General features: G+C 42.8%; 1 protein-coding gene across 2 annotated transcripts in view; it reads right to left on the bottom strand.

Annotated features, from left to right (window-relative positions):
- PTPN12 (protein tyrosine phosphatase non-receptor type 12) overlaps positions 1-26,907 on the bottom strand; it is a 165,148-nt gene that overhangs the window by 56,986 nt on the left and 81,255 nt on the right. For both annotated transcript variants that reach the window (XM_039517815.1, XM_039517818.1), the window contains exons 3-8: positions 15,610-15,686; positions 13,465-13,560; positions 12,144-12,182; positions 11,134-11,205; positions 9,743-9,802; positions 2,733-2,875 (exon numbers count right to left, since the gene is read on the bottom strand). In XM_039517815.1, the coding sequence (XP_039373749.1) occupies positions 2,733-2,875; positions 9,743-9,802; positions 11,134-11,205; positions 12,144-12,182; positions 13,465-13,560; positions 15,610-15,686 (487 nt within the window). The remainder of the gene's footprint in view (positions 1-2,732; positions 2,876-9,742; positions 9,803-11,133; positions 11,206-12,143; positions 12,183-13,464; positions 13,561-15,609; positions 15,687-26,907) is intronic.

Genomic DNA, 26,907 nt, shown 5'->3' with positions numbered 1-26,907 from the left:
GAGAAAAAAAAGCATACACAAATTTATTATAGAGTAATGACCACTGACAGAAGTTTTAAAGTAAAAAAGTAGTAGAGCTTGTTACTGTGGCTTTTAGTAGCTTATTCATTTTAATGAATACAGTATTAAAAGGGAAATCCAAATCGTATAGGTTTAATATAATCATAACTTGGTAGCTATTTAAACACATGTTGCAAGAATAGTTTAAATTTTGTGGGTCAACAAAATAGATGCTCAAGTCCCCCTGGAGGTTCTGCAACAGCAGCTAGAGTGCTGCTCTGGGCTATGATGAAAGGCTACAGATTTGTTCTGGGTTTTTTTTTTTTTTTTTCCAGGGGAAAGGAAATTTCCACACCCTTTTGGGACGTTCAAATGTTTGAAAAGTTGATTTTATCTTTGCTTTTTCTAGTATAGTCATTGCTACTTTGGCATTAAGTCTTTTAAGGAAAAAAGTGACAATTGCATAAGCCTCAATTTTTTATTATACTTAATCCTGCTATAGATTCAGACATCATTCGTCAGAGCAGCCTAGAAATATTAGAATTAATAGATGTTCTAAATGGAGAATACAGTAGGCTCATCAACAAGGAAAGAAACCCTCTGGAATTTAAGAACAGTAAATCTTATTTAATATACAAACAGATTTGACATTTGCATTGGGTGTTTATTTTATATATTAATGCAGTGGCTAAGCAAATAAATAATTTGAGAATTAACGGCACAGCAGTGTTTGTTGTTCCTAATCTATAGCGTGTTATGGAAATACACCGCTACACCAATATAACACGGTCGTGGGGAGCCAAAAATCCCTACCGTGTTACAAGTGAAACGCCGTTATATCAGGGTAGCGGTGGCAGGGCTGCAGTGGTGATTTAAAGAGCCTGGGGCACTGGCCACGGGGAGACTCAGGCCCTTTAAATCGCCGGCGGAGCCCCGCTGCTACTGTGCTATATGCGAAGCTGTGTTATATCGGGTCACGTTATAGCAGGGTAGCAGTGTGTATAGGCACATTCTAAATATGGTTTTTGTATTCAGCTAATATTTCTATCATTTTCATGACTATACTGCTATATATTTCTCTCTTTGGCTGTATTTTTGTTTTTGCAATGCTATCATGAAGCAAAATTCAGTCTATAACAAGTTCTGTGGTTTAGTCTAAATTGGAAATGTAGTTTTAACCCTTATTTCATTAAAACAATTGCAAAGGTGCGTGCTTTTGTGAGACTTTTGATGTCTGCACTAGTAGCTTGCCAGAAACCCAATGACTGCACTTGATTTGCATATGGATGTATATAAGTTAACAAATGCATACAGGCCTGTTATTTCTTAGCACTTTCATCTTCCTTGATATAGGAACAGAAGTTGTGTATTTGTTAAGTATACCGGTAATGAAAACCTGCAGATCAATTTCCCATATTTATAGAATTTAGTGATGAAAGACCCATTAGGCATCTTGTGCATAAGACAATCTAATACTTCACCCTTCTAGCTCTGAAATGTCCTTAGAAACAGATTCCACTGCTTTGTCCTCAGTCCTTCACTTGAAGAGGAGAGGGCAGCCCTGGGCTGCATTTTAAGACATTACAAGTGTACAGTTAGCCTTTGGGCCACATGTTAAAGTACACATAATCCATGAAGCTGTGTAGAAAAAAAAACGGTTACCTACCTTTCATAACTATTGTTCTTCAAGATGCATTGCTTGTGTCCATTCCATTCTAGGTGTGCGCGCACCCATATGCGTGGCCGAAGATTTTTGCTTTAGCGGTATCCGTAGGATAGGCTACAGCGCCCTCTTGAGTGCTGTGCCTATGGGTCAGTATATTAGGCGCCGCTTGCCCAACGCCCTCTCAGTTCCTTCTTGCTGGCAACTCCAACAGAGGCAGGAGGGTGGGTAATGGAATGGACATGAGCAACACATCTCAAACAACAAGATAGGTAACCGTTTTTTCTTCTTCGAGTGCTTGCTCATGTCTATTTAATTCTAGGCGACTCACAAGCAGTATCCCTGGTGGCGGGCTCAGAGTTCACGATCATACGTCTTGCAACACTGCTCTGCCAAAGCCAACACTGTCTCAGGTTTGCTCGGTGAACGCATAATGAGACAAAAGTGTGTGGATAGACGACCAGGTAGTGGCCCTACAGATATCCTGAATTGGCACCTGGGCCAGGAAGGCTGCCGATGAAGCCTGAGCTCTAGTCGAGTGGGCAGTCATGGTCGCCAGTGGAGCCACCTTTGCCAGGTCATAGCAGTAATGGATGCAGGCCGTGATCTAGGACGAAATCCTCTGTGCTGACACTGGGCAACCTTTCATCCTGTCTGCCACTGCAACGAACAATTGTGTTGACTTACGAAACGGCTTTAAGGCTCAAAGACTGAAGTAGAAGAATTGTTGGCTCTTGAGAGGCAAGGGATAGGCACTCTGACTAACCACTATGGACGGTAAGAAGGAACCGAGAAGGCATAGGGCCGGCGGCACCTAATATACCAACGCATGGGCACGACACTCAAGATGGCGCTATAGCTGACCCTACGGATAACGCCAAGGCAAAAATCTCCAACGGCCACGCACATGGACACACTTAGAATGGAATCAACGTGAGCAAGCACTTCAAGAAGAAAGGTTCTTTCTGACAAGGAGCTAGAAAAGTAATTTTTCAAAATTAAATTAATACATGTAAGTCTTGTACTGAACATACTACTTTAAAAAAATATTAAGAAATATATTTGGTACCTGCAGTGTATACAAATAGGCACATCTTCATGCTCCTGGTATTCTCTCATTAAGCTGATCATGTCCAGAATAGAATCAAAAGATGAAGGTACATCGTGGTCAGGCCAGTTCACGTAATGAAACTGATATACCCTACGAGTTTCCTAAGAAAATTTTTTAAATGAAACACACATTGAAGAATTTTGTATAAATGTATGATCATTGTCTGCATGATTTATTTTCCAGATCAAAAGACTTCCACTGCAAAGACAACAGATTCTGCATTTAGCCGAAGTGAAGTAAGATTCACTTCACTTCTGTTTCATCCACTTGTGCAAGGACAGCACAAGTGGATGAAACAGATTTTGCATTGGGGTTGATATGGAAATCAAGATATTCAATTTTATTACAACCACCATGGACCCCAGTATTTTTTGTATAAAGTAAAACTTGTAATCTTAAATTATATTAAGTAAAAAGTAAGTGTTCACTAACAAGCTTATTTAAGCCAGTGGTTTTCAACCTTTTTTTTTCATTTGAAACTCCCTAAAAAATTATGAATGGAGGTGCAGTCTGCAGAACCCCAGGGGTCTGTGGACTTCAGGTTGAAAACCACTGATTTAAGCCCATAGAGGAGGTTGAAAAAGGGGGGCTTCAGGAAAAGACAGACAACTCAGATGTGCAGACTTCATATTTTTACTTTGGTTGGACCTACAAAAGGAACATAGCTGAGGAGAGAGAGAGAGAGATTCTGTCTTGTACATCATTAACTGAACATATTAAATTCTAATTGTTTACACCTGTGTAACCCCACTGAAGACAACATGCTTGCATATATGTCAGTAAGGACCTAATTTGGTCTGCAAAACCTTTATGAACTGTGTAGATGTGCAAAGAACGCTAGATCCAGAGTGACATTCAGATCCCAGGAAGAGTTTGCAGGACTGGCAGAAAAATAACTTGTAAACGTATGCTTTTGATAAGTACTTTTTAGAACAGAACCAAACTAGTGGACTTCAGGAAAAACTGCAAAAAGGTAGTGCATAGGATGTTCCAATGAGCATTTCACAGAAGTAGATGAGAAAGAAGTTTTCATATCATTTGTTCAAGCTCATCTACAGACTGCAGATACCAATTTTCATCCTTTGCTGAACTGTATGTACCATCATGAGATAAAAAGGAAAGTTTATATCTAATAATGAAGAGTGCTTAATTAGTGTAACTAATTGATTTTTTGAAAAAGGGGAATTAGATGCTCATGACTAGGAAAAAAACCCTTTATTGACAGAGCAGGTTAAGTACAGCTATCAAGCTTCCTCAAAATAACCTGTCAATGTGTCTCAATTATTTTGTTCTAGAAGGACCAACTCTATGGATGAGGAGTCGATTCAATTTTTAAACCTATTATCTTTGGCTTTACTGCCAAGATGGTAAACAAAGTGCAGATTGTGACTGTTTTTGTTACTAGTGTTTTTGTTATTGTAATATAGTGGAGAGTTGTCCTATAGGAACTTAACTGGGATTTTGACCTATGAAGTCTGCACGGTTGGATGCTAACCTGGACACAAGCTAAAAATTATCAGCAATAAACCTGAATTATCCAGTCCCCATAAGATTTAATTGTTAATGATAGCCTGCTCTTCGTTTCTTTAATAATTCCTCAAATGTAGCAATGCACTGTGTGCACCCAAAACAATCGTAAGGAACAATTCATCACACAAATAACACAATAGGTTCAGAGGGACTCTGAATATATTTAGTGCAGGTAGTCAAAAGATATCACTAAAATCAGAGAATTTAGGATGTTTTGTAGATTGTCATGGCTTCCTGTAGCTTGAAGAACAAAATAAATTGATACAACTGTACACTATTCTGTGTAAGTTGTTATTCAGAAAAAAAAAACCTATCTGAAATGGTTGAGGTCTGAGTTATTTTTAGGGACAGGAAATGCCTCTTCAAGTGAGAAAATCTGACCAAACACAAGACGGTAGCTCGTAACGGTCATTTAGTAACTGTGGTGGCCACTACAAACCCCAGGCTGGAATTACCTACCTTAACAACATTGTTTTAGGCTAGTTATCATTATGTTTATGAAATTTGCATTGTTGCCAGTCACCTGACAGGACTATAAATGGCCCTCCCCCAACTCTTTATTCTGAGCTACAAATTAGCCCTCTTTTTAAGAGGTATAACTCTGCAGAAAGGATCAACTCCTGCATTTTTTTAAACAGTTACTTTGGAAGTGAGCTGGATTTCCTTTAGCAAAAAAAGACAAACAACTTCCAATACTTGTTACCATGACCAGTTCTGAATTCTGAACATTATTTAATCCTTTGTTTTTCATAGAATTACTGTGTGTGTGTACAAGAATTCTCAAACTATTTCTGGAAATTTAACATTTTACAATAATTAAATTCTCTTCCTGTCAGACATTTTGTTCAAGAGAAGGTTACTCACCCTGTGCATTAACGGAGTTTCTTTGAAATGTTTGTTCCTATGGGTGCTCCACTTGTTAGGTGCAGCATCGCCTCCTGCACCTGGGATTGGATATCTTCATCAGCAGTGACAGTGAGACAACACATGCGTATCTGCCCCCTCCCCCAGGGCTATGCGTGGGACATATATATAGTGCTTTGCAGTCCAACCACCCCCAGGTTCCTTCTCTGCCACAGAGCTGGTGGGTTTTTCTTGGGGGAAGGGGTCCCCGAAGCCGAGGGTGGATAGTGATGCACCCATAGGGACGCACATCTTGAAGAGCCTCAGTTACTGCACATTGTGAGTAACCGTCTCTTCTTCGAGTGATGTCCGTACGAGTGTGCCACTTGTAGGTGACTAGAAATCAATGCCCCTAATTGGAAGGCTGGGGCTATGGAGTGACGTTTACTGTCGATGATAGGATGGTATGTCCTAGGAGAGCATTTGCTGCGGCATCATGAATAATAGTGTAGTGACAGACAAAAGTGTTTATTGGTGCCCACATGGCTGCTTTGCAAATTTCAGCAACAGGGAAATTATTGAGAAATGGTATTGAGGTGGATAATAAATGTTTGGAACATTCTCTCATTGTAGTAGGAGGCTGTCTATTGTGGAGTTCATATGAAAATGTATACACTTCAACATCCACTTTGAAAGATGTTCATATAAGGCTGTGCCTCTAGATCTTTTGGTGGTGGAGAGGAATAATTGTGGTGATTTTCAGAAAGGTTTAGTCCTGTACAAGTAAAACGCCAACGCTCATCTCACATCCAGGGTGTGGAAAGCTGCTTCCTGTTGGTTACTGTGAGGCTTTGCAAAGAAGTAAGGAAGGTGCATTTATTGGTTGACATAGAAAGATATTGGAACCTAAGGTAGAAATCTTGGGTGTGAGCATAGTGTAACTTTGTTCTTGTGGAACAGAATGTATGGTAGATATGCCATAAGGGCTGCAATTTTGCTGTTGAGGGGTGTACTGCTGTGGTCGGGATTGCAGGGGGCGATGATATTTCCCTGGCTGTCTCTTTGGTGCTGACATGTAAATGCCAAGATCAGAGTGTAGCTTGGGAGTCTATTAGGGAATGAGAATTGTCCGCGCATTCCAAAAATAGTTTCTGGCCCTCAAAAGGTAAGTCCTCTACCGTGGTATGTACCTCCTTAGGAAAACCTGAGAGGTAGAGCCATGGATGCATGCCTCATCCATCACGACTGCTGTGGTCGTCAGGCAGTGGTGTCTGCACAGTCTAACATGGCTTGCAAGGCTATACGAGCTAGGTGGTGTCCTTCCAATATTAAGGACTGGAACTGCTCTTTCTTGGCCTCTGACAGGTCATAGCAGAGTTCCTCCAATTTAGAGTAGTTTAGGTGATTATACTTAGCCACAAGAGCTTCGTAGCTGGAGATTCTAAATTGGAGCATGGATGATTAATACACTTTGTGTCCAAATAAGTCCGGGCATTTCCAATCTGTCTGGATTGGATTGGTATTGACGGCCCTCTTTCATTCTACATCCTTCTCTGGAACTTTTTTTGGCATGTTTGCAGGTCAGAGGGATGGAAGCCAGGGTCTGCCAGATCAGCTTTGCATGGTTGAGAGCCTCATGGATCGTAAGTGCAACCTTGGAGGAGGAGGGGAAGGAGGAGGTGTGGAGGGTATCAAGCAGCTTATGCTGCTGGTACTTGACCTTCTCCAAAGGAATCTGCCAGGAGTCTTCAATTCTGCAGAATAAGTCCTGAAAATGTCTGAAGTCGTCGGCAGATGTAGGAGGTGGAGGCATGATTGCCTTGTCAGGGGAGGAGGAGGAGGAGCAGGAGGAGGAAAAATGATGGTGCCCCCTCCTCCTGTTCCTCCTTTTCAATTGGTACTGGCGGGGGTTCAACCTCCAGAGGAGTGATGGAGAAGGAAGAGGTGTAGGTCTCCAGCTTTGCTCCCTGGGAGAGTTCCTGACTGTTCCCTGTACATGGCCCAAGGGTCCCAATATGACCAGTGTGGAGCAAGTGAAACGTGGCTGTATCCACAGTGGTCCATGCCAAGACTGTTGACCAGATGTGGATTGTGGATAGTGAGGATGAAGAGGTATGATTTGCCTGGTAAATGAGGGAGTAATGGAACACTCCTCTTCTTCCTCCTCCTCATTGCTGGGGGAGGTAGGTGCCATCCTCAGAGGAGAAAGGAAGGAGTGACGTTGGTTCCAGAGAGGGTAGGTCACATCAAAAGAGCAGAGACCCAGGAGTGTCAGATACCAGCAGGTCTTTAGGGAATCTAAATTGTGGAGGGTGGAAAAGCATCATCAGTGCCAGTGTATAACTTGATGTCGAAGTAAGGGTGTATTCCCCTGAAGTGTCCGTAGATTGCTCAAGAGACTTGGCCAGTGCCAACGATTTTGATGGTGCCGACGATTTTGATGGTGCGATGGGCTTGCTCAGGGCCAACGGTTTAATCACTGTTGGAAAGAGCACTGGTGCCGGCATTTTTTTCTGTGACGAAATTCCTTAAGTTGGCCTGTTTCGTTCCCCAGAGCTGTGAAATGGTGCTGTAGGTCTGGCCTGGTTAGGATCCTAAGACTGTTTCTTCAAGTTGGTACCAGAGGTACTTGGACGGGCCCTGGAGCTGTGTCCCATCAGATGTGCTGAGGCAACAGACCTCGCAGGCGACGGTATTCTGGTGGGCTATGCCTCAAAGTGTGAGAAGGGAGCCCATTTCTTTTCATCCAAGAGAGAAAGAGAAGGCTCTCTCTTCAAGGGACGTGGGGACCGAGGATTGGCAAACAACCTGGAAGAACATGAGGGCCTCTCTGGGGAAGAGTCCAGGCCAGAGTCCGATGCTGGTCACAGAGAAGTTTTAATCTAATGTCCCGGTCTTTTCTGGCTCTGGGTTTCAGGCCAAGGCAGTGGGAACACTTCTGTGGGATGTATCCCTCTCCCAGACAGCGAATGCACTATGGGTGGCTGTCTGTTACTGGGAAGAAATGTACCTTTTAAACCTGGAGTATCCGGGCATAAGGGTGAAGGAAAAAGCTTCCCAGTTGGGAAGGGTGGGAAGAAGTGGGGAAACGGAAACCTAAGCTATGAAATAACTGAAGGTAAAATTAAAACACAAAAAAATTAAGAAAGAAGAAAGTAACTACACTAATGGGTAAGGCACTATCTAGTAAGGGAATAGGAAAAGCAGACTCTGCTGAGGATTCCGTCACAGATCGAAGGCAGTACAGAAGGAACTGTGGGCAGTAGAACTGCACAGCACTACATATACACATCCTGTGCAGAGAGCGAGGGGGGCCAGGTACACGTGTGGTCTGAAGGGCACTGCTGATGAAGATCTCTGATCCTAGGCCCAAGGTGCGCAGCTGCACCTACACGTGGAGCACTCAGAGGGACATCACTGAAAGAAGAACTTAGTTTTATTTCAGAAAAAAGTGACTGCAATTCTTAAGGATTAACATTCATAACTTCCAAATTAACATGAAAAATCAGTATTAATTGGTATTATCACAGATCATTCATCATAAGTAAATATCAGAGAATGTTACTCAGAAGGTTCTTATTCTAACCAATGAACTATATCTTGAAAGTGCAATTTTAGTAACACCACCTTTGTTAGTAATTTTGATGGCAGAAAAAGTGTGTTTCAAGCACAGATTGTTTGTTTGTTTTGTTTCTAACATTTATTTCCATTTTGAGCCTTGACTGCATCCTCCAAATCCCTATGGACTTCAACTGACAAAAACAAAGTGACAAGCAGAATCAGGAAGGTCAGCACCCATTAACCTAAAGCTAAAAGCATCTATTAGATGAAGCAAAAAACAAACAAACATTCAGAGGCCATGTCAGCAAGATATTGAAGCCTAGATGAAAATTTTATTTATCAAAGCTAGACTGAAAAACATCATTTTTACATTAAACAGAGATAATAAGGCAAGTGGGTATAACTGGGCATTAAAAGAAAATTTCAAACAAAAACCAGGAAGCACTTTCTCAGGCTAATAAGTAATAATCTGTAGAGTGGGCAGTCAGACACGTCTGTCAGACACAAAGTTATAGTCAAGGAAACAGTCAGATCGCATACTAAGAGGCATTAAAAAGATTGGCTGGATCAAAAAAGCTTCTTTGGCCCTTCAGATTAAAATTTCTGGATAAGATATTCAGCTGGTGTAAACAGTAGCGCTTCATGGACCTCAACAAATTATACCAGCTGAAGATCTGGCCCTGTATTGTTAATAAACGCTACTGAAAAACGTCACACAGATTTGGTTAACCACGAAAGCACTACCATAAAAACAGATAGTATATTAAGACATTTCATGAGCCTTTTGTTTCTTGTAACTGAACTATTTATATCCCTTACAAAAACTTGGTAATGTACATACGCAGAGAACCAAGCTTTCGCTCCTTTAATATTAGCGACTTGATTTTTTTTGCAAGTTTCCTTGATTATATACCATCTGAGATCTTTGAACAGATGTTGAATCATATCAGATTAAGACCAAAAATGTAAAACACCAATAGTCTATTTGAGCAATTGTCCTGAGTGGGGAAACCTTTCATGTTTTAACTACTTACATTTTGAAATTCAAGTAATAGCGTTCTAATATAGTAGTCTGTTCTTGCTTGTTCAGCTTCCTAAATAAGAGGAAACATCTGTGAATGGATCGGAATTTAATATACAACAAATTAGATATAAACCCCAACTTTATTCTCTATAGTGTCATGTGAACAAAAATAATTCACTTTTTGGCAATTTAAAGACTTACCTGAAGAGTCAGTGTAAAAGCTATTCATCTGCTATGAAGCTAGACAGGTAAACATGTTTTATCATGTTTTTTAAAAAATGAAAAGATTTTTGGTTTAAAAAAAACCAGTTAAGATCTTGGCCAGAGGCTACCCTATTTAGAAATGAAATTTCCCCATAAAACTAAACTGTCACCAAATTCTGTCACTTCTTTCTCTAGGATATTTCAAAATGCATCCTTGTACCTCTAATGCTTCTCCATGCCTTAGTTAACTTTCTCTGGCCTTCTTGTTTTTTAACTTGCTTCCTTCAATTTATCCTTCCTTGCCATGCACTCAGATCATGTTTCTCCCCCATCTGAATCTCTCTATTAATCGCCATCATTTACTGAATGAAATTTAAGGTTATTTTCCTTTCCAAGATGGGGGACAATTCAGTCCCTGCTTATATTGTTTTGTCTCTCCTTACCCTTTTCACTCCCTCTGTGATGGCAGCCTCACCTCCTTTTATTTTCTTCCTTTTCCTGATGCCTTATACGGCAGCCAACCCATGCCACAAATGCCACCTTTATCCCAGTATGCACTCTCATTTCCCTATAAAAAGGTATTTCAAGCGAGTTTGCAGTTGAAGGGCCCTTGAACATACGACTATGCCCACACCTTTTTTAGTAAACAAAAAGTGTTACCATTTTCTGGTCTCCCAGTATACAAATATCCATTTTTTAATTTTAAATGACAAGCTCAGGCCAGGGACCATTTGTGCCTTGTGCAGTGTCAAACAAACAATGCTGGCACTCAAACAAATATTTTAATATTAAGGTGGACAGCTATAAAAGTTATTCACCTCTCTGCAGTGATTTGCTAAATATGAAATATGAGTTTTCCACGACATACAATAAGTAAGTATACATTTTACTAAATAGAATAGAATAAAGTGAGACACTAAAGTCCTCCAGGCAAGACAGTGTCTTATGTCAATAAGGATGCCCAATAAAGAACTGAGAATTAGTAGCCACAGTGAAACCACCTAGGGCCTGTTCTGCCCACAACGAGAAAGGTGCCTTTTTAAAACATGTTACATGTTTAGAATTAAAATTTACACATGATTACAAAAAAGCATTCAGAGTCTGTACTACTGAGTACATCTGATAATAGGAAGAGCTCTTTAAAATGTACAGCAATAAGTCCATTAAAAATATTAGTTCACAAAACTTTATACTTACACAAGAAATCTGAAATGGTCCAAAAGTTACACTTTCTTCTCCATGCAAAGGCCAGTACCGCTCACATTTTTTCTATTAAAAAAAAAGTGTAGTCCTAATTTAATCCAGAGTTGGTACTTTAAGAAAGTCACTGACAGTAAAAGTGTTGCCAACTTTTGCAATTTTATCGCATGTCTCATATTTGGTGTTTCTTAAAACTCCAGCTTCTGGAGTCCTGTGATTGAGAAAGAATCTCAGCTTTCATTTAAAACAAAAAAATAAGAGTTTAGTCTTCATGGTTGCAGAGAAAAGTTTGAAAACAAACCTTAAGGGCTTGAAAAAACAGAAGACCAACAAATGTAAGCAAGAGATTTGTAAAAGTGAGATTTATTTATTTAAAGCCTCATGATCTTTTGGAGCTGGATTCAATTTTTTTGTGAATGCACAGGGTTAGCAATAGTGGTTGCACAGAGTTTCCCTGTGGCACTGGAAAATACTCACTAAGCTAGGGAGCATGACAGAGCAAAATCAGCCCTTCCCGTCTCCTCATCTGACAAGGGATTCTTATGGACTCAAAATCAAGATTCCTTATTTGATGAATGGGCCTTTTTATGCCTAAAACTGCACTAAGCAGTAATCTCCACAGTGAGAAGACCAGCAGTACAGCTACCATTAGTTTATTTTAATTCATAGGGATCATTTTATAACTGAAAATAAATATTACCTTGGAGTCTATTCAGGTTGTACCTGGCTAGCACTGTGGTATAGTTACCAGAAAACAGCTGCTTTCTACAATGAAAAAGTGGCCAAATTCACTGATTTTCTCTGCATATTGACACAACTCAGCTCATTGAAGTAGGTTTGTGAACTCTCCCCATAAAAAATGACAAGAATAAACGGCTCTTTTACTCAGTGCAATTGAGCTATATTTGTAGTTACTGACTTTACGTAAAAAGTCTCAATAATTAAAATATTGTCCTAGCAAGTGGGGCTGCAATATTTATTCATATTTCTCTTTTTAGCATACATACCCGTCCCATTTCAAACTCTCGACAGGCCATTACAATTATCTGAAAAAGGAAGAAATATAACTACAGGAAGTTAACATTTTAACATCTTTCACAAAAGTTCAGAACTTTGCCATCTGAGAAAGTGCTCAGACTCTTTGACTGCCTATTACTGGAGTGTTTAAACCTCTGTTAAAATCTAAATACAAGTTATGCATATTAAGAATTGCACACATGCAGATGTACTTTTAATATTAACAATTTAAATACTAAACAGTGTCCGAATTTTTATCACTTACAGCTAATCTACTCAAATAGCAATAGTAATTTCTTACGTCCATCAGTTATTTGTATTCATTGCCATCACAATGTTTTTAAATTAACAACGAGAGAAGTCAGTCTATAAAAGTTATATACTTAAGTTCTTACATAGATTGACAAGTTGTGATTGACCTTGCCATTTATACACAATGTATGTGGTTATATGCTTTGCAAGCAACCACAGCCATAGTTGGCTTAATTAAATTGCCTGGAAAGAACCAGGACAGATTTTTACACTGATCATACATAATTAAAGAAATAATATTCAAAATTTTAAAATGTAACTTACTGCTACTTTTCATGGAGTTGTGTGTATTACCTTAAACCTCTAGATTAACTTTTAAAGATTTCCTAACTATTCATTGTACTATGGAGTAATATCAAATTTCCCCAGTCACTAAATCACTGTTTTAATTGGTAAACATTAAAATAGAATATTTTAAATTTCCTTGTGTTATGAAAATTTATGAATGATAAAGTTGTACCCTTCTGAAAGACTCGTGAATTAGTAGAAAATAGATGAGTTTCATAGTACTAAAGCTTCCACTTAATTCATTACAACAGTGCAAAACTATATCACTACATGAACTCTAAGAGAAAGACTACTTCTAAGCACACTCTCTCTCTCTCTCTCTCTAAATGTTTGAACTATTATTTCTGAAACCGATTAGTTAGTCTAGTATGGACTGACAAGTGGTAAACCCTATTCCAGGAAAATGATAAATGATGCATTTGAGCTATTTGTATACAATAAAATAATTTTATTGGCAATATTTAAATTTAATGTTTTCCCACAATTTTCATTCATACTATAAAAAACAAGTTCTGTTTTAACACTGTAGGACATTACAATTTTAGCCAGTCTGTAGAATTTTTGGCAGAAGTCCAAGTTGCTCAATTTTTGTAAATATTCCTTTGTGCCAACAGCTTCAATAGACTCTGAAAATGCATTCACAGTTGCTCAATATTTATCACCATGTATGTATGTATGTAACAAGTTTAAAAAGAGAAGTAGGGTACTTACTGCAACATTGTACTCCCATATCATTCTCCAGAAATCTATTACTGTATTTGCTAATGGTCCCTGGGTAGCAACATATGCTTGTGGCCCATATACTCCCTAAAATTGCAAAAAAAGAGAGAAACAGCTGAATGTTCACACGAGAAGTCTGGTTGTATTGGATAAAAAAAAATCTCTTTCATAATTTAAATGTAAATCTAGAATCTCTTTTCTGTGTCCTCCTTTCGCAAACTCATATTTTGTTCCATAGCCAAAAGATGGCAAAAATAGCCTCCACCACACTTCCAAACTGCTAACTTGATGTAAAAGAAGGGAGTAAGACAATGGGAATTTTACAAGGGTATGTCTACACTGCAGCTGGGAGCTGCCTTTCAGCCAGAGTAGATGGATATGCGTTCATGCCACATACACACAAACTAGCAGAGTGGATACTCCAGAACAGGCTAGCCACCCAATAACAAGCCCACCTAACTCAACACGTCTGAGCTCCGGTGGCTCTCTTGTGCTGGAACATCCACCCTGATATTTTTAATGTGCTAGCTCTCCTTGAGCTAGAACATGTCCATCTACTCAGGCTGGGTGAGATGCTCCCAGCTACAGTGTAGATGGACCCCTATTGGCTTCAAATGGACCAGGATTTCACAGTTGTTAAGTTCTTACATTATTATGCCAGCATAAAAAAAATTAAGACCAAGGAGTCTATTATTTTTATTTTTTTTTAAAAAGGAAAGTTTGTATGGAAATTCCAATTCTGCAATATTTCCCTTGCTTTATAAGATTTGTTAAAAAATGAAGAAAAAAACCTTTATATTTAAATCTGTAAGTGTGCTTCATATTAAATTTGCCCACCAAAAAAAGTTCTAGGAAAACATGCACAATTATTTACATAAGAATGGCCATACTGAGTCAGACCAAAGGTCGATTTAGCCTAATATCCTCACTTCCAATAGCAGCCAACGCCAGATACTTCAGAATCAATTAAAAGAACAGGGCAATTTTCAAGTGATCCAGCATCCTCTGTGGTCCAGTCCCAGCATCTGGCACTGAGTCTTAGGGACACCCAGAGAATGGGGTTGCATGCCTGACCGTCTCAGCTAGTAACCATTGACGGATCTATCTCCATGAATTTATCCAATTCATTTTGCAACCCAATTATAATTTTTTGATTACTACTACTAGTGTTAACATTTCTTCTTTTAACTAGTGTTACATTTCAAAACTCAATTTTTCAATTTAGAAGTTATACAAGACAGTTTTAGTCAGAATATTTTTATTTTTAAGTCAAAAGCAAATATTCCCAGACAATGAACATAAAAATTTGACTGAACTTTGAAATATGTTAAAATTTTCTCAAATCAAATTTATGTCTAAGTGGTGAAATTTTTTTTTTTAAAAGGAAGAATTAGAGATTAAAAGCATGCCCACTGAAGAAAAGTGGATCAGAGTTCCAGGAAAACTTAAGAATTGTCACTTCAGATTATACAGGCAAAAGGCAAAGCATAACAGCATCCTACCATGACTCTACTACCTGAAAAGTAGGTCTTCAAAAAGAATGCTACTTTTATAGTATTAAAATAAGCCCCCTTCCTCCAACAGTGATCAAATATTTGCTAAACATTAGAAGATCCATATATAAATATTCTATATCTACCATCTCCATGCAGCGGTGAGCCTTTGCAAAGGCTTACCACTGGATGGAGATGTAGAGATACGTTGATATGTGCTTGAATATTCTATAATAAATACACAAATTAAAAAAATAAGATGTATACACAATCTTAAAATATCCTATCATTTTCTTGTGAGAAGTTTTTCTTACAAATGTTACCTGGAACTATATCTCAACAGAATGACAGATCTGCGGTTTTACTGCACTGAAATAGTGATAGGTTAGCCAATTCTGAACTAAATTTTTTCTTTAAATAAAAGTACAATGTATAGTATAAAGTAACATTAGACATTAACTCATTTAAAGTACACACCAACATGTTTGAAAATTAAATAAAATTATGCCAACTGGAAATGTTCTATAGTAAGATTTGAGTTCTTATTTCATAAGGTTTGTAAAATATTAGAGAGATTAAAATTGCATTTCTATGAAATCAAAACTCCAAAGGTGTTTTAATGTAGTCAGATGTTAATACATACCTTAATAAAATTTGCATTGATATAGTCTGAATCTTGCGGGAGTGTTTTTAAAGTCAGTTTAACTCGGCTGTGGTCAACTAAAAGAAGATAGTTTTTTAGTGAAAAATAGCATGTGTTAAGATATATCTATTACATAAATAAAAAAGTGTTGCTTGATGCAGCAAATTAATCATTAAACAAAATGTCTTCAGATGCATAATAGTTTCTAGCAGATACTAGTCAGTCAATGAAATTAGCAATATCTGAATAAGCTAATTTAGGTGGGAAAGGGCAGGAAGGACCTACTGCCTAATACACCTCTAGAACGTGGTTTCACATACAACACGGTAAAGCTCTGACATGCTGCTCAGCTTTGATAAAGAGCAGAGGGTCTCAGGGGCAGTCAGGGGCTCCCCCACACAGGGTCTGGGGGGCAGGAGCTGTGGGAGGGCACTTTTGGGGGCCCTGCAGTGCCAGAGTGGCCTGGGGGATTAGCGAGGGGCTGGGAGCAGCCCACTCTGATTCCCTCACCCCGGCCCCGGCTGTGTCGCTCCGAGGAGGGGGTTTGAGGGAAGGGATCCCCTCCGTACTCACCAGCAGCAGCGGAAGTGGAGCTGCCCGGCCCCAGCCCACTCCACTCTGCCAGCTCCCAGCCACAGCGCTCCGCTTCCCATCACATGTGAGTACGGGGGGGCATCCTTTCCCCAACCTCCCTGCACTCACCTGTGGCAGGAAGCAGAGTGCCGCGGCGGGGAAGTAGCAGAGTGGAGCGGGCTGGGGCCGCATCGCCCCACTTCCTGCCGCTGGTGAGTGTGGAGGATGTCCTTTCCCCAACCTCCCTGCACTCACCAGCAGCGGGAAGCAGAGCAGCCCAGCCCCAGCCAGCTCTACTCCGCCAGCTCCTAGCCGTGGTGCTCCGCTTCCCGCCGCAGGTGAGTGCGGGGGACATCCTTTCCCCAACCTCTCCGCACTTACCAACAGCGGGAAGCGGAGCGCCATGGCTGGGAGCTGGTAGGGTGGAGCGGACTGGGGCCAGGCTGCTCCGCTTCCCGCTGCTGCTGGTGAGTGCCTGTCAGGGGGCGGGGAAGGGTGGATGGGGGCAGAGCAGTCAGGGGACAGGGGGGTTGGGTAGGGGATGGGATCCTGGGGGTGATTAGGGATGGGGGTCTCTGGAGGGGGTGGTCAGGGAACAAGGAATGGGGATGGGGGCAAAGCAAGTTTAATATAACGCAGTCTCATCTATAACGCAGTGAGATTTTTGGTCTCCCGAGGACCGCGTTATATCGGAATAGAGGTGTAACTCCAATTTGTCAACATTAAGCAAAAATGTAATACAATATTAAATATAACAATACTTATATCTATACAAGCTTTTATATAGAACTTTTCCTCTGTAGATCTCAAAGCATCATTAACCCAGTTTTACAGATGGGAAACTGAGGAAGAAATAGCTAGAGTGACTTGGCCAAGGTCATCCAGTAGATCAATGGCACAGCTGGGACTAGAACCCATGTCTCCCGAGTCCTGTCCAGTACTCTATTCTTAAAGTCTCACATAGTCTAGGTTAGATTTAAAGGATATTTGCAGTCACAGTTAAGGGCAACTACATTTACATTCCCCCTCTATATTCCACCAAGGGCACCTACTCTAGGTTCCCAGCTAATTAGCCATCACATTTCTTGGGAAGGTTTCAGAGCAGCAGCCGTGTTAGTCTGTATCTGCAAAAAGAAGGAGTACTTGTGGCACCTTAGAGACTAACACATTTATTTGAGCACATCTCCCTCCTGACTAGGGTTTTTCCTGCCTCATACAGTGATATTCCCAGCAAGCCAGACTGCCTAAATAGGCCAGTAGTTTCACTTTGCTTTCTCTTCAAAGGCTACAAGCAACTGTAATTGCCAGCAGTTATCAGTTACCACACAGCCCTTTATAAGCAAGCACATTTATTTTTAAGGTGAAAACATTACACAGAAAATGTATTAAAAACAATAGAAGAACCACATACATCCTAATAAGCTTACCAGAGATCACTCCCCAGCTACAGCAGGGGCTCTGGTAGGAGTCAGTCCTTCAAACCCCAGAAAAAGTGTTTTCTTCTGTGATTACAAGTTAATAACAGCTTTAGTTCAGAACTAGCCCACCCTCCCCCAAAATTAATTACCATATGTACTCGTTCATAAGCCGAATATTTTTGGTAATAAAGTGACACAACAAAGAGCGGGGGTTGGCTTATAAACAGGTCTACACCAAAATTTGATGATTTTAAACTCTGTGGAATCATTGAATTGAATATTTAATACATTGTCATTTTGTTTACCTGGAGCATCTGCAGGCACGGAGCGCCTCAGCTCCCTGTGGCCACAGTTTGCTGTTCCCAGCCAATGGGAGGTGCGGGAAGTGGTGCCACTTCCCGCAGCTCCCATTGGCTGGGAACGGTGAACCGCAGCCACAGGGAGCTGAGGGGCTCCATGCCTGTCAATGCTCCAGGTCAGGGGTCGGCAACTTTTCAGAAGTGGTGTGCCGAGTCTTCATTTATTCACTCTAATTTAAGATTTTTGCATGCCGGTAATACATTTTAATGTTTTTTAGAAGGTCTCTCTCTATAAGTCTATATATTATATAACTAAACTAGTGTTGTATTGTAAAATAAACAAGGTTTTCAAAATGTTTAAGAAGCTTCTTTTAAAATTAAATTAAAATTTTTATCTTACACTGCCGGCCCGCTCAGCCCGCTGCTGGTCTGGGGTTATGTTCACCTGGGCCGGCAGTGGGCTGAGTGGGGCCTGCGGCCGGGATCCCGGCTGGCAAGGGTCCGGCAGCCAGAACCCCAGACCGGCAGTGGGCTGTGCAGGGCCGGCGGCTGGGACTCTAGACCGGCAGTGGGCTGAGTGGCTCAGCCCGCTGCCACTCAGGGGTTCCATCCACCGGCTCCTGCCAGCTGGGATCCTGGCTGCCGGACCCGCTCACCCCGCTGCCGGTCTGGGGTCCTGGCCCTGCCCATATACAGTGGGTACCTACCTTCTCCCTGGTTCTGGCCCATTCTCTTCCTCTCTCTGCAGTGAGCTAAGGGTGGGAGTGGACTGAGCACAGGACTGGGGGTGAAGGGTCTGGCCAGGAGCTAGAATGAGGGAGGGGGCTCAGGGTTGAGGCAGGAGGTTTGGGTGTGGGGCACTTACCTGGGCAGCTCCCATCTGGTGTGAGGGGTGCAGGTGGGAATGGGGAGAGGGGTGCAGGAGCTCCCATTTGGTGCTCAGGGTGGGGATGTGGGGGGTGCAAGAGTCAGGGCGGGGGGCTAGGGGCATATGTGGGGGTGCCAGAGTCAGGGCTGGGGTCGTGTGTGTGTGTGTAGTGGGCCCCTCCCCCCACTCCTGTGGCCTCCAGCCCACTCACCCACTCGGGGCCCTGCGGCGCACCGCACAAGCACAACTAGCACTCCCCAGCAAGAGAGTCTCCTCTGGCTGTGCCTGGAAGAGCCACCCCAGGCGGCGCATAACCCCACGGTATGTGAGCTCCTTGCCCCAGGGCTCCCTGGCCACCACCGATTCCTGCTCACCCGCACCTGCTACGCACTCAGCACTGCGGGGCTCTCCGCTCCTCCCAGCTCACGAACAGCAGGTACCGATCCATGGCTGCGGCCGGGTGCCTCCTCCTGGGAACGCTCAGCAGCCGGTGCTGCTGCTGCTGCCAGCCTCTCCCGCCTCCGCCTCCACCACCCCCGCTTACTGCCGCTGGAAGTTGGGACTGGGTCCTGCAGCGAACCCGCTCCCGCGGCGCGCCACCAATCCACCATGGCCAGCTATACCAAGGCAGCCCAGGTGAGCGGCCCCTCCACGCCCCTGGGCAGGGCTCCTCACCGGGTGAGGGGACACCGGAGCCCACGGGGCGGTCGCTGAGGTGGCTCCTCTCTCGGGGGGCATGGGCTCTGCCCCTCACTGGCTGTGTGTCCTCGAGACTCTGTCAGGCAGCAGTGTGCCATTAAAAATTGGCTCGCATGTCATCTTTAGCACATATGCCATAGATTGCCGACTCCTGCTCCAGGTAAACAAAATGTCCCAACCTGCCAGTGGCTTACTCTGACACCGGGAGCCAAAAGTTTTCCAAGCCCTGAAATATAGGTTCGGCTTATGAAAGGGTCATACCGTTTTTGCTATTTTTAACCTATCCATTTTGGGGGGTTGGCTTATAAAAGAATGGGCTAATGAATGAGTATATACAGTCGTTTTTCCTTTATACAGCTTGGGCCTTTGATTTTGAGGCTCCAATAACAGGTAATCAGTAGACAACGGCTCACTCCTCAGGACATAGCTTCAAAAGGCTGGGTTTTTGCATTACTGGAAGTGGGGAATTTACATTCATCTTGAGATTTCTCCAAATCAAACCTCTTGACACTTGTTCCAGACAACAACTTCTGAGACAAACATGGTTCACTACAGTCCTTTGAATTTCTTAATACTTCCAAGGGTTCACCTCACATTTCTCCCCTAGAGAGATTACATAGAATCCTGGCCCACAATAACTTTTGCATGTAATACAATGGACTCCAAAGATACTTAAACTTAATTCAAAAAGGGTTTTCGTGGATATAGCAGGAAATTGCCATATCTGTCACAACTGACATTGGCTGTTAGGAAACCAGGAGTAACAAAGTTATTATTTGCCTCTTAAAGGAATATATGGCAACACATTCCCAACACAGAGTGCTAAACACGGACAAGGAAATGCAGCTGGTTGAGAAGACCAGATGCTGATCATGTGAACTATAGTAGGAGGTACTGAGTGTGGCCTGGGAGAACCGTATGCAACAGAAACTAGATGAGACAGCATTTAGGCAGTTTCTTAGCATATTTTGTCTTCAGAAAAAGCATATACTAAGAGGTAGGAGGAAAAAGTCTTTGCAAGCAAACTCTGGGATAAATACCCAAGGGCTCAGGTTCCCTCTGCCTACCCAGTTTCCAATAGAGCATTCCAACTGACTTCCGGATTGCTACAACCTATTTAAAAATTGCTAGCCCTGGGCATTTCAACCAGAAACACCAATAATATTGTAGATGCTCGGTGGAGTACCAAAGTAGCATGCAATACATCAGAAGTAGAATTCCCACGTAAGCTTTTAAAGCAAAAAATTCAACCAACATTGTTTCTATCCAAAACAAAAAATTGGCAAAGGGAAACAATGGAAACGTTTTAATTAACACTAAATCTCTGGCTTACACCTAAAACAGAATATTTTTTCAGCTTGTCTTGCCTTTTATATTTAGCAGGCATCTACTCAGATGTTCCTGTATTTGAACGGTTTAGTATTTGTTGTATGAACCATAAGCAACTGAGCCTTCAGCAAAGTAATTCAGTCACAAAGCTTTGGTGACCAGAAAGTGCTGTGAATGAACAATTGTGCAAGATTAGTATAACAGCCAGGTATTTTGTTTTAAGTACTCTAGGTTACTGAACAATTTTAAAGCACACATTCAGCTCTGCTTAGGGACTGAGGATATGCTGATATTGCTCCATAAGAACCATCATATTCAAGTGGTTTATTTATAAGTATACAACTATAAATGCTTACATTTTAAGCTAAGAATTTCAACTGTGAAGCTTCTTTCTCTAGAGACAGATACACTAATGAAAGTTTGCCCAGGGATGTAGCAGCTCTCTCCATCTACTGAGAAACCTTAGTAATCTTTCTAGTTTGTTGCTTGGATATTTTATGATTCAGGAAAGCTATAGGTCTTGAAGTACAATCGAAGTTAGTGAATTCTATTGTAGTGTCATTACTGTGATTATTAAGGGGATACCAGGAAGTTAGTCCTTTTTAGGTGCTATGGAAAAAAATAAGCTAATCCTGCTCAGTAACAGTTAGTACACTTCGTTGACACTTTCAATATAACACAAGTAAAGAGACAAACATATTAACATTCTTCAAATGAATGTAGCAAATACATCTATAGGTAACCCATGTTATTTGCCAATTATTCATTCCATTTGATTGTGATGCTTCATTATTATTTGGCATTCCCACTAATACAATATTGAATAATAAATCCTGTTTTAGGTTGTTTCAAAAACTTACTCTAAATCAAAAACCATGTTCTAGAGTGGAGATTGTCCTTGGAGTCTAAACTCAGGCAACATTGTTACTGACTTTCAGTTTGGCTGCGGCCTGAGATTAGCATTAGGTCATTTGCAAATAATAAAAAAAAATAGGCTTGTGCCTTCCCCCCACCCCTCCTTCAGAATATAGAAAGGAGACTTGAAACTTTTAAAACAAGCCTTTTTAAAAAAATACACATTAGAAATTCATATCTTTTCTACCCTATTTTCCCCAAAGACACCATGGATGGCTGAAGATTTAGGAGGTATTTTTTTGTATCTTGTAGGGTATTTTTAAATTAGAGGACTTGCATGAAAAGTGGATCTTTGTTTCTGCTCTTGTGGCTCACTCCCCAGCAAAAAAGGGGAGATTGTGCTCTCCATAGCAATTAACTGTGAGGTCAAAAGAAAGTATTAAGTCTTCAGGTGGAGAATAAGCATCAGTAGCAAGACAACCCCTAAGGAAGGAAGGCGCTGTTTTCAGCCAAATGTTGTTAAACAGGAATGGAAATATAGGAAGTAGGCCATAAGAATTACTTCTAAACAGCATGCTTCCCAAAGTTTTTAATTGGATATCAGCAACAAAGTAGCACTTTTATGTGTTGCTACAATAATTTACTTCAAGCAAACATATTTGGCAGGTTAATATGTAAAGCTCCTCATAAAGCACCAGATTTACTCCTGGACAAATTCTGCACCACTGTGCATGCGCAGAATTCACTCCCTTCACAGATTTCTTTGCTTCCCCGCAGAAAAATGACTTTCTGACAGAGAAGCAAAGAGAAGCTACAAGAGCACTTATGCACCACTCCCTAGCAGTGCAGGCACATCGTTTCAGGAGCAGCTGGCAGAGAGGCAAATCACCGCAGGGCTGAGGACACCCCAACCAGTGGCTCCTACTCTGAGGTGAGATCAAGTGCTAGTCCCAGCTGGGCTGGAGGCAGGAGAAAACGGGACTTCCTTTTCCCTTGCAAGGAGTTCCTAGGGCTGTGTCAGACGCACCCCCAGCTTCTGGAAGCTCAGCATCCTCCCCTGCTTCCTGCCCCCATCGCTCCTCAGCTGTGGAAGGAGGGGTCACTGTATGGGGAGCTGATCCCCCATCTCCCCATAGCTGCTCCCCTATGCATCGGGACCTCCCATACCCAGACAACCCTGCAAAGCCTCACCTGATACATCCAGAACCCCCCTAGCCCTCCATACCCAAACCAACCCCACTGAACCTCAACCCCTTTATTTGGAGCCCCCGTGCACCCAGACCACCCCCACCCTGATGCCCCACCTCCTGCACCACCTTGAGCCCCCACATCCAGACCCCCATGCAGCTGACCCCTAACTAGCTGCACCCAGACCCCCACTCCACCAAGCCCCACTTCCCCAGACACCCCTCCCACCCACTGAGACCCCAACACCCAGACTACTCCGCTGAGCCCCACCCATCTTTACCTGGAAGCTCCTGCAGAGTCTCATTGCCCCTGCACCTGGAACCCCCACAATAAACCTCAGTGCATCCAGAGCCTCCCACACCTAGACTTCCCACTCAGGAGCTTGCACCGAGATTGTCCCATACAAAATCCTCTCACCCCACCCCTGGATCCCCCCCACACTGAGCCCCTTCACACTTGGATCCTGCCTGGTTGAGTTTGCCTGCTCCACGCCTGGCGCAGAAAGGCAGGGTCCCAGGGTGTTTCTGGGACCCAGGCCTTGTACTATGTCAGGGTCAGCTGCAGCCTCACAGCTGAGCGTGTCCCGGGGGTAGGAGGGCTGTAGTGTGATCTCCCACCTTCGTGCAACCAACGCCCTGTACTCCCCACTGCTATGCTGGAGCCTCTGCATTTATTTATTAACAAATAAAGCTTGCAGAATTTTAAAATATTGTGCGCAAATTTTTAAATCTTTTGGCACAGAATGCCCTCAAGAGTACAGTTTATAGAACTACAAGAAGAGCTGCAACCCTCATTAGTTTTAAGAGACAGGACACTTAAAAAAAATAAAGATATGGAGAATCCCTTTGAGTGTATGTTATATTGCTATTATAGTAACATAAATTATTGCCATGTCATACTCTTCAATCCTATTCCACCCAAACACAGCTCAGCTGCAAAAATTCATTTATGAAAATTGTTGAAAATATTCAGAGTTGGGCTTATCATGCAGCCTGGCTCCACTCCCTGGGTCTCAACTAAATCACCTACCTACACTTCTGGTTCCCCACTTTTCAAGCTGAACTCAAATCCTGGTTCACCAGCCCCCTGCTGCCAAGCTCCATAGAACATTACAGAAAGTATGCACGGTTATCAAATTAACCCCACCTTGTTGGGAAAGTTGGAGAGCACGAAGCAGCGGCAGACAGGTCCACTACGGCAGGGAGACAAACCAAGATGTCAGGTATCTGGCTACAGCAAAATAGCTTCACAGTCCATTATGCTGTGGGGGCCGTTGTCTGGTGTGTAGAAAAAGGTGCATGGCCCCTTTAGGGGGTAGACAGCCAGAGAGTGACTTGCTGTAGCAGCCTCAGACATGGTCAGCATAGGGATGCTGACCCATCCCCTCCCACACCAGATGACTAGAAGAGAGGGGAGACTATTTAGGTCCACAATGGTGCAGGAAAAGCCCTCTCTCACCTGGACTAGGCAGAGCAGCAGGAACTAAAGCACTTTGTTCCCTCATGATGCCATGTACACATACAAAAACGGGAAACGACTGCCTAGGAAGGAGTACCATGGAAAAGGATCTGAGGGTCATAGTGGACCACAAGCTAAATATGAGTCAGTGTAACACTGTTGTGGGGGGGCGGGGGGGGGGAGAAAAAAAAAAAGCTAACCGTTCTGGGATGTATTAGCAGGAGTGTTGTAAGCAAGACACGAGAAGTAGTTCTTCCGCTCTACTCCGCGCTGATTAGGCCTCAGTATGTGTCCAGTTCTGGGTGCCACATTTCCAGGAAAGATGTGGACAAATTGGAGAAAGTCCAGAGAAGAGCAACAAAAATGATTAAAGGTCTAGAAAATATTACTAGGAAAAAAACTGGATTTGTTTAGTCTGGAAAAGAGAAGACTGAGAGGGGATATAACAGTTTTCAAGTACATAAAAGGTTGTTACAAGGAGGAGGAGAAGAACTGTTGTTCTTCACCTCTGAGGATAGGACAAGATGCAATGGGCATAAATTGTGGCAAGAGAGGTTTAGGTTGGACATTAGGAAAAACTTCCTAACTGTCAGGGTGGTTAAGCACTGGAATAAATTGCCTAGGGAGGCTGTGGAATCTCCATCACTGGAGATTTTTAAGAGCAGGTTAGACAAACACCTGTCAGGAATGGTCTAGATAGTACTTAGTCCTGCCTTCAGTGCGTGACTGGACTAGATGACCTCTCAAGGTCCCTTCCAGTCCTATGATTCTATGAAGTAGCAGATTGGTGAGAACAGCAAAAGGGGGGAAAGAGACCCCCCTCCTGAGCAGCAGAAGCAGAAAAGGAGAGTTTCAGCTCATTGGTGCAGGGCTGTAACAAACAGGAAGGGGGGTGTCCCCCCCAACCTTCCTGCTGGTCATAGCAGGCATGTTAGAGTCTATGAGGTAGGGAGTTCCACACCCAGCTCATGGGGGACCAAGAGGCGCTCGAGGGGCCACAGGAAACCAGGGGGTACGATCCTTGCCACATGGGCAAGGGATTGGACACAGGACCACAGCTGGCAGATCCCAGGGTGGTCTGCATCTACCAAATGGATACCCCTTTACTGGGAAGTACAGATCTGAAAGGAAGCAAACACATCCTGTGGTGAACTAGCTGGGTATGGGGGCAGGGATGCCAACAGAGAATTCATTCAAGTTGTCTGGGCGGTTGCTTCCAAAGTTGTTTCTGCAGTACTACAAGGCTTACAAGGTGTAATGGGTTGCTCAGAGCCAGGACACTTGAACAAACAGATGGCAAGAGAAGAGCGACATGACTGGTTGTGGTGAGTCTTATCAGCACCAAATACAGGTTGCAGGGTCAGGGTGTTAAAGTGAGTCCCTTCCATCCAATGATGCAATAGGTGTCTGTAAAGGGGACTTCAGTGAGGTTCAAGGAACTTGCTCCCACCTAGGTCCCCTGAGAGGAAAAGTGAGCAAGATGCGAGGGTGGTCTCTTACCCCTCCCTCCAAGAGGGCAGGAGACACTGAACTTAGTGGATAGCAGAACAAGCAAACAGACTATGTGGGGGATCTGGTCTCCTATGAGCTGTGTTGGAGATGCCTGGGGTACACACACCTTCTACAGAAGTTATGGCATTACACAGCCTTCAGTAGTTGCAGCAGCTGGGAGCTTCCACAGGTGAGGGAGGTCTGGAAATGGTTTTAATGGAAACCCAAGCTCCAGCTTGGGAGACAGGTGATCATCACATGAGGCAGACTGCTTACCAGCGGGCAGAAGCCCTTACCGGGGGGTGGGGGGGTGTTGATTTATGAGAACCCTACAACTCATCCACTGATTGGGAATGTGAATTCCCAGGATGGAATTGCTTTCCAGGGGCAACTGGTGAGGAACAGGGCACTGAGGGTGTCAGTCATAAGTATGGTTATGCTGGGGTGGCTGACTCAATGGGAGTCACTTCCTCAGCACAACTAAAGATAAAATTTTGAGAGGTGACTTTGTAGACATCTCACTGTTGCACAGGGAGGTGCTGACGGAGAGTAAGTTGGGGCAAAGCAAGTAGGGCAATGAAATGCCCAAGCAGCCAAAGGTGACTAGAACATGGAAAAACTGGGAAGCTGCCTTCCTGATCTATGTGGGCTTTATCGCAGAGGCTTACCTAAATAGCACTGTTCAAATATATGGCTATAATCAGGTGCGCATATCATATGTTATGGGGCATGTCTTGGTTTATCTATGAGGAACAGTTTAGATTGTGAGCAGCAACACAAACCAGTGGCACACACCACATCATACACTGTGGTTATAGTAGATGACACCACAGGCCGGTTTCCATACTGACAGTTCATTCTGTAGCAAGCCCACCAGAGGCCTGAGGCTCATAATGACATTTGCTGGGCATTTAATGAAAGTAGTTTTCGTAGCATCTGAAAATGTAGGCATGCTTGCAAAATGTGCTTTAGAGCCGCAAAGCCTGCAATTACCACAGCAGCCGTGAAAGGCTGCAGTAGTGAAACAGAATGGATTGGTAAGTCAGGTGCTGCCCACAGACCCCTGGGGGCCAGAGTAAGGTATGGGGGCCAAGGCATAGGAAGGGTGGGGTGAGCTGAA

Source organism: Mauremys reevesii, linkage group 1 (assembly GCF_016161935.1).
Source record: "Mauremys reevesii isolate NIE-2019 linkage group 1, ASM1616193v1, whole genome shotgun sequence".
NCBI classification, from domain to species: Eukaryota; Metazoa; Chordata; order Testudines; family Geoemydidae; genus Mauremys; species Mauremys reevesii.
This window is presented reverse-complemented; position numbering and strand designations above follow the sequence as displayed.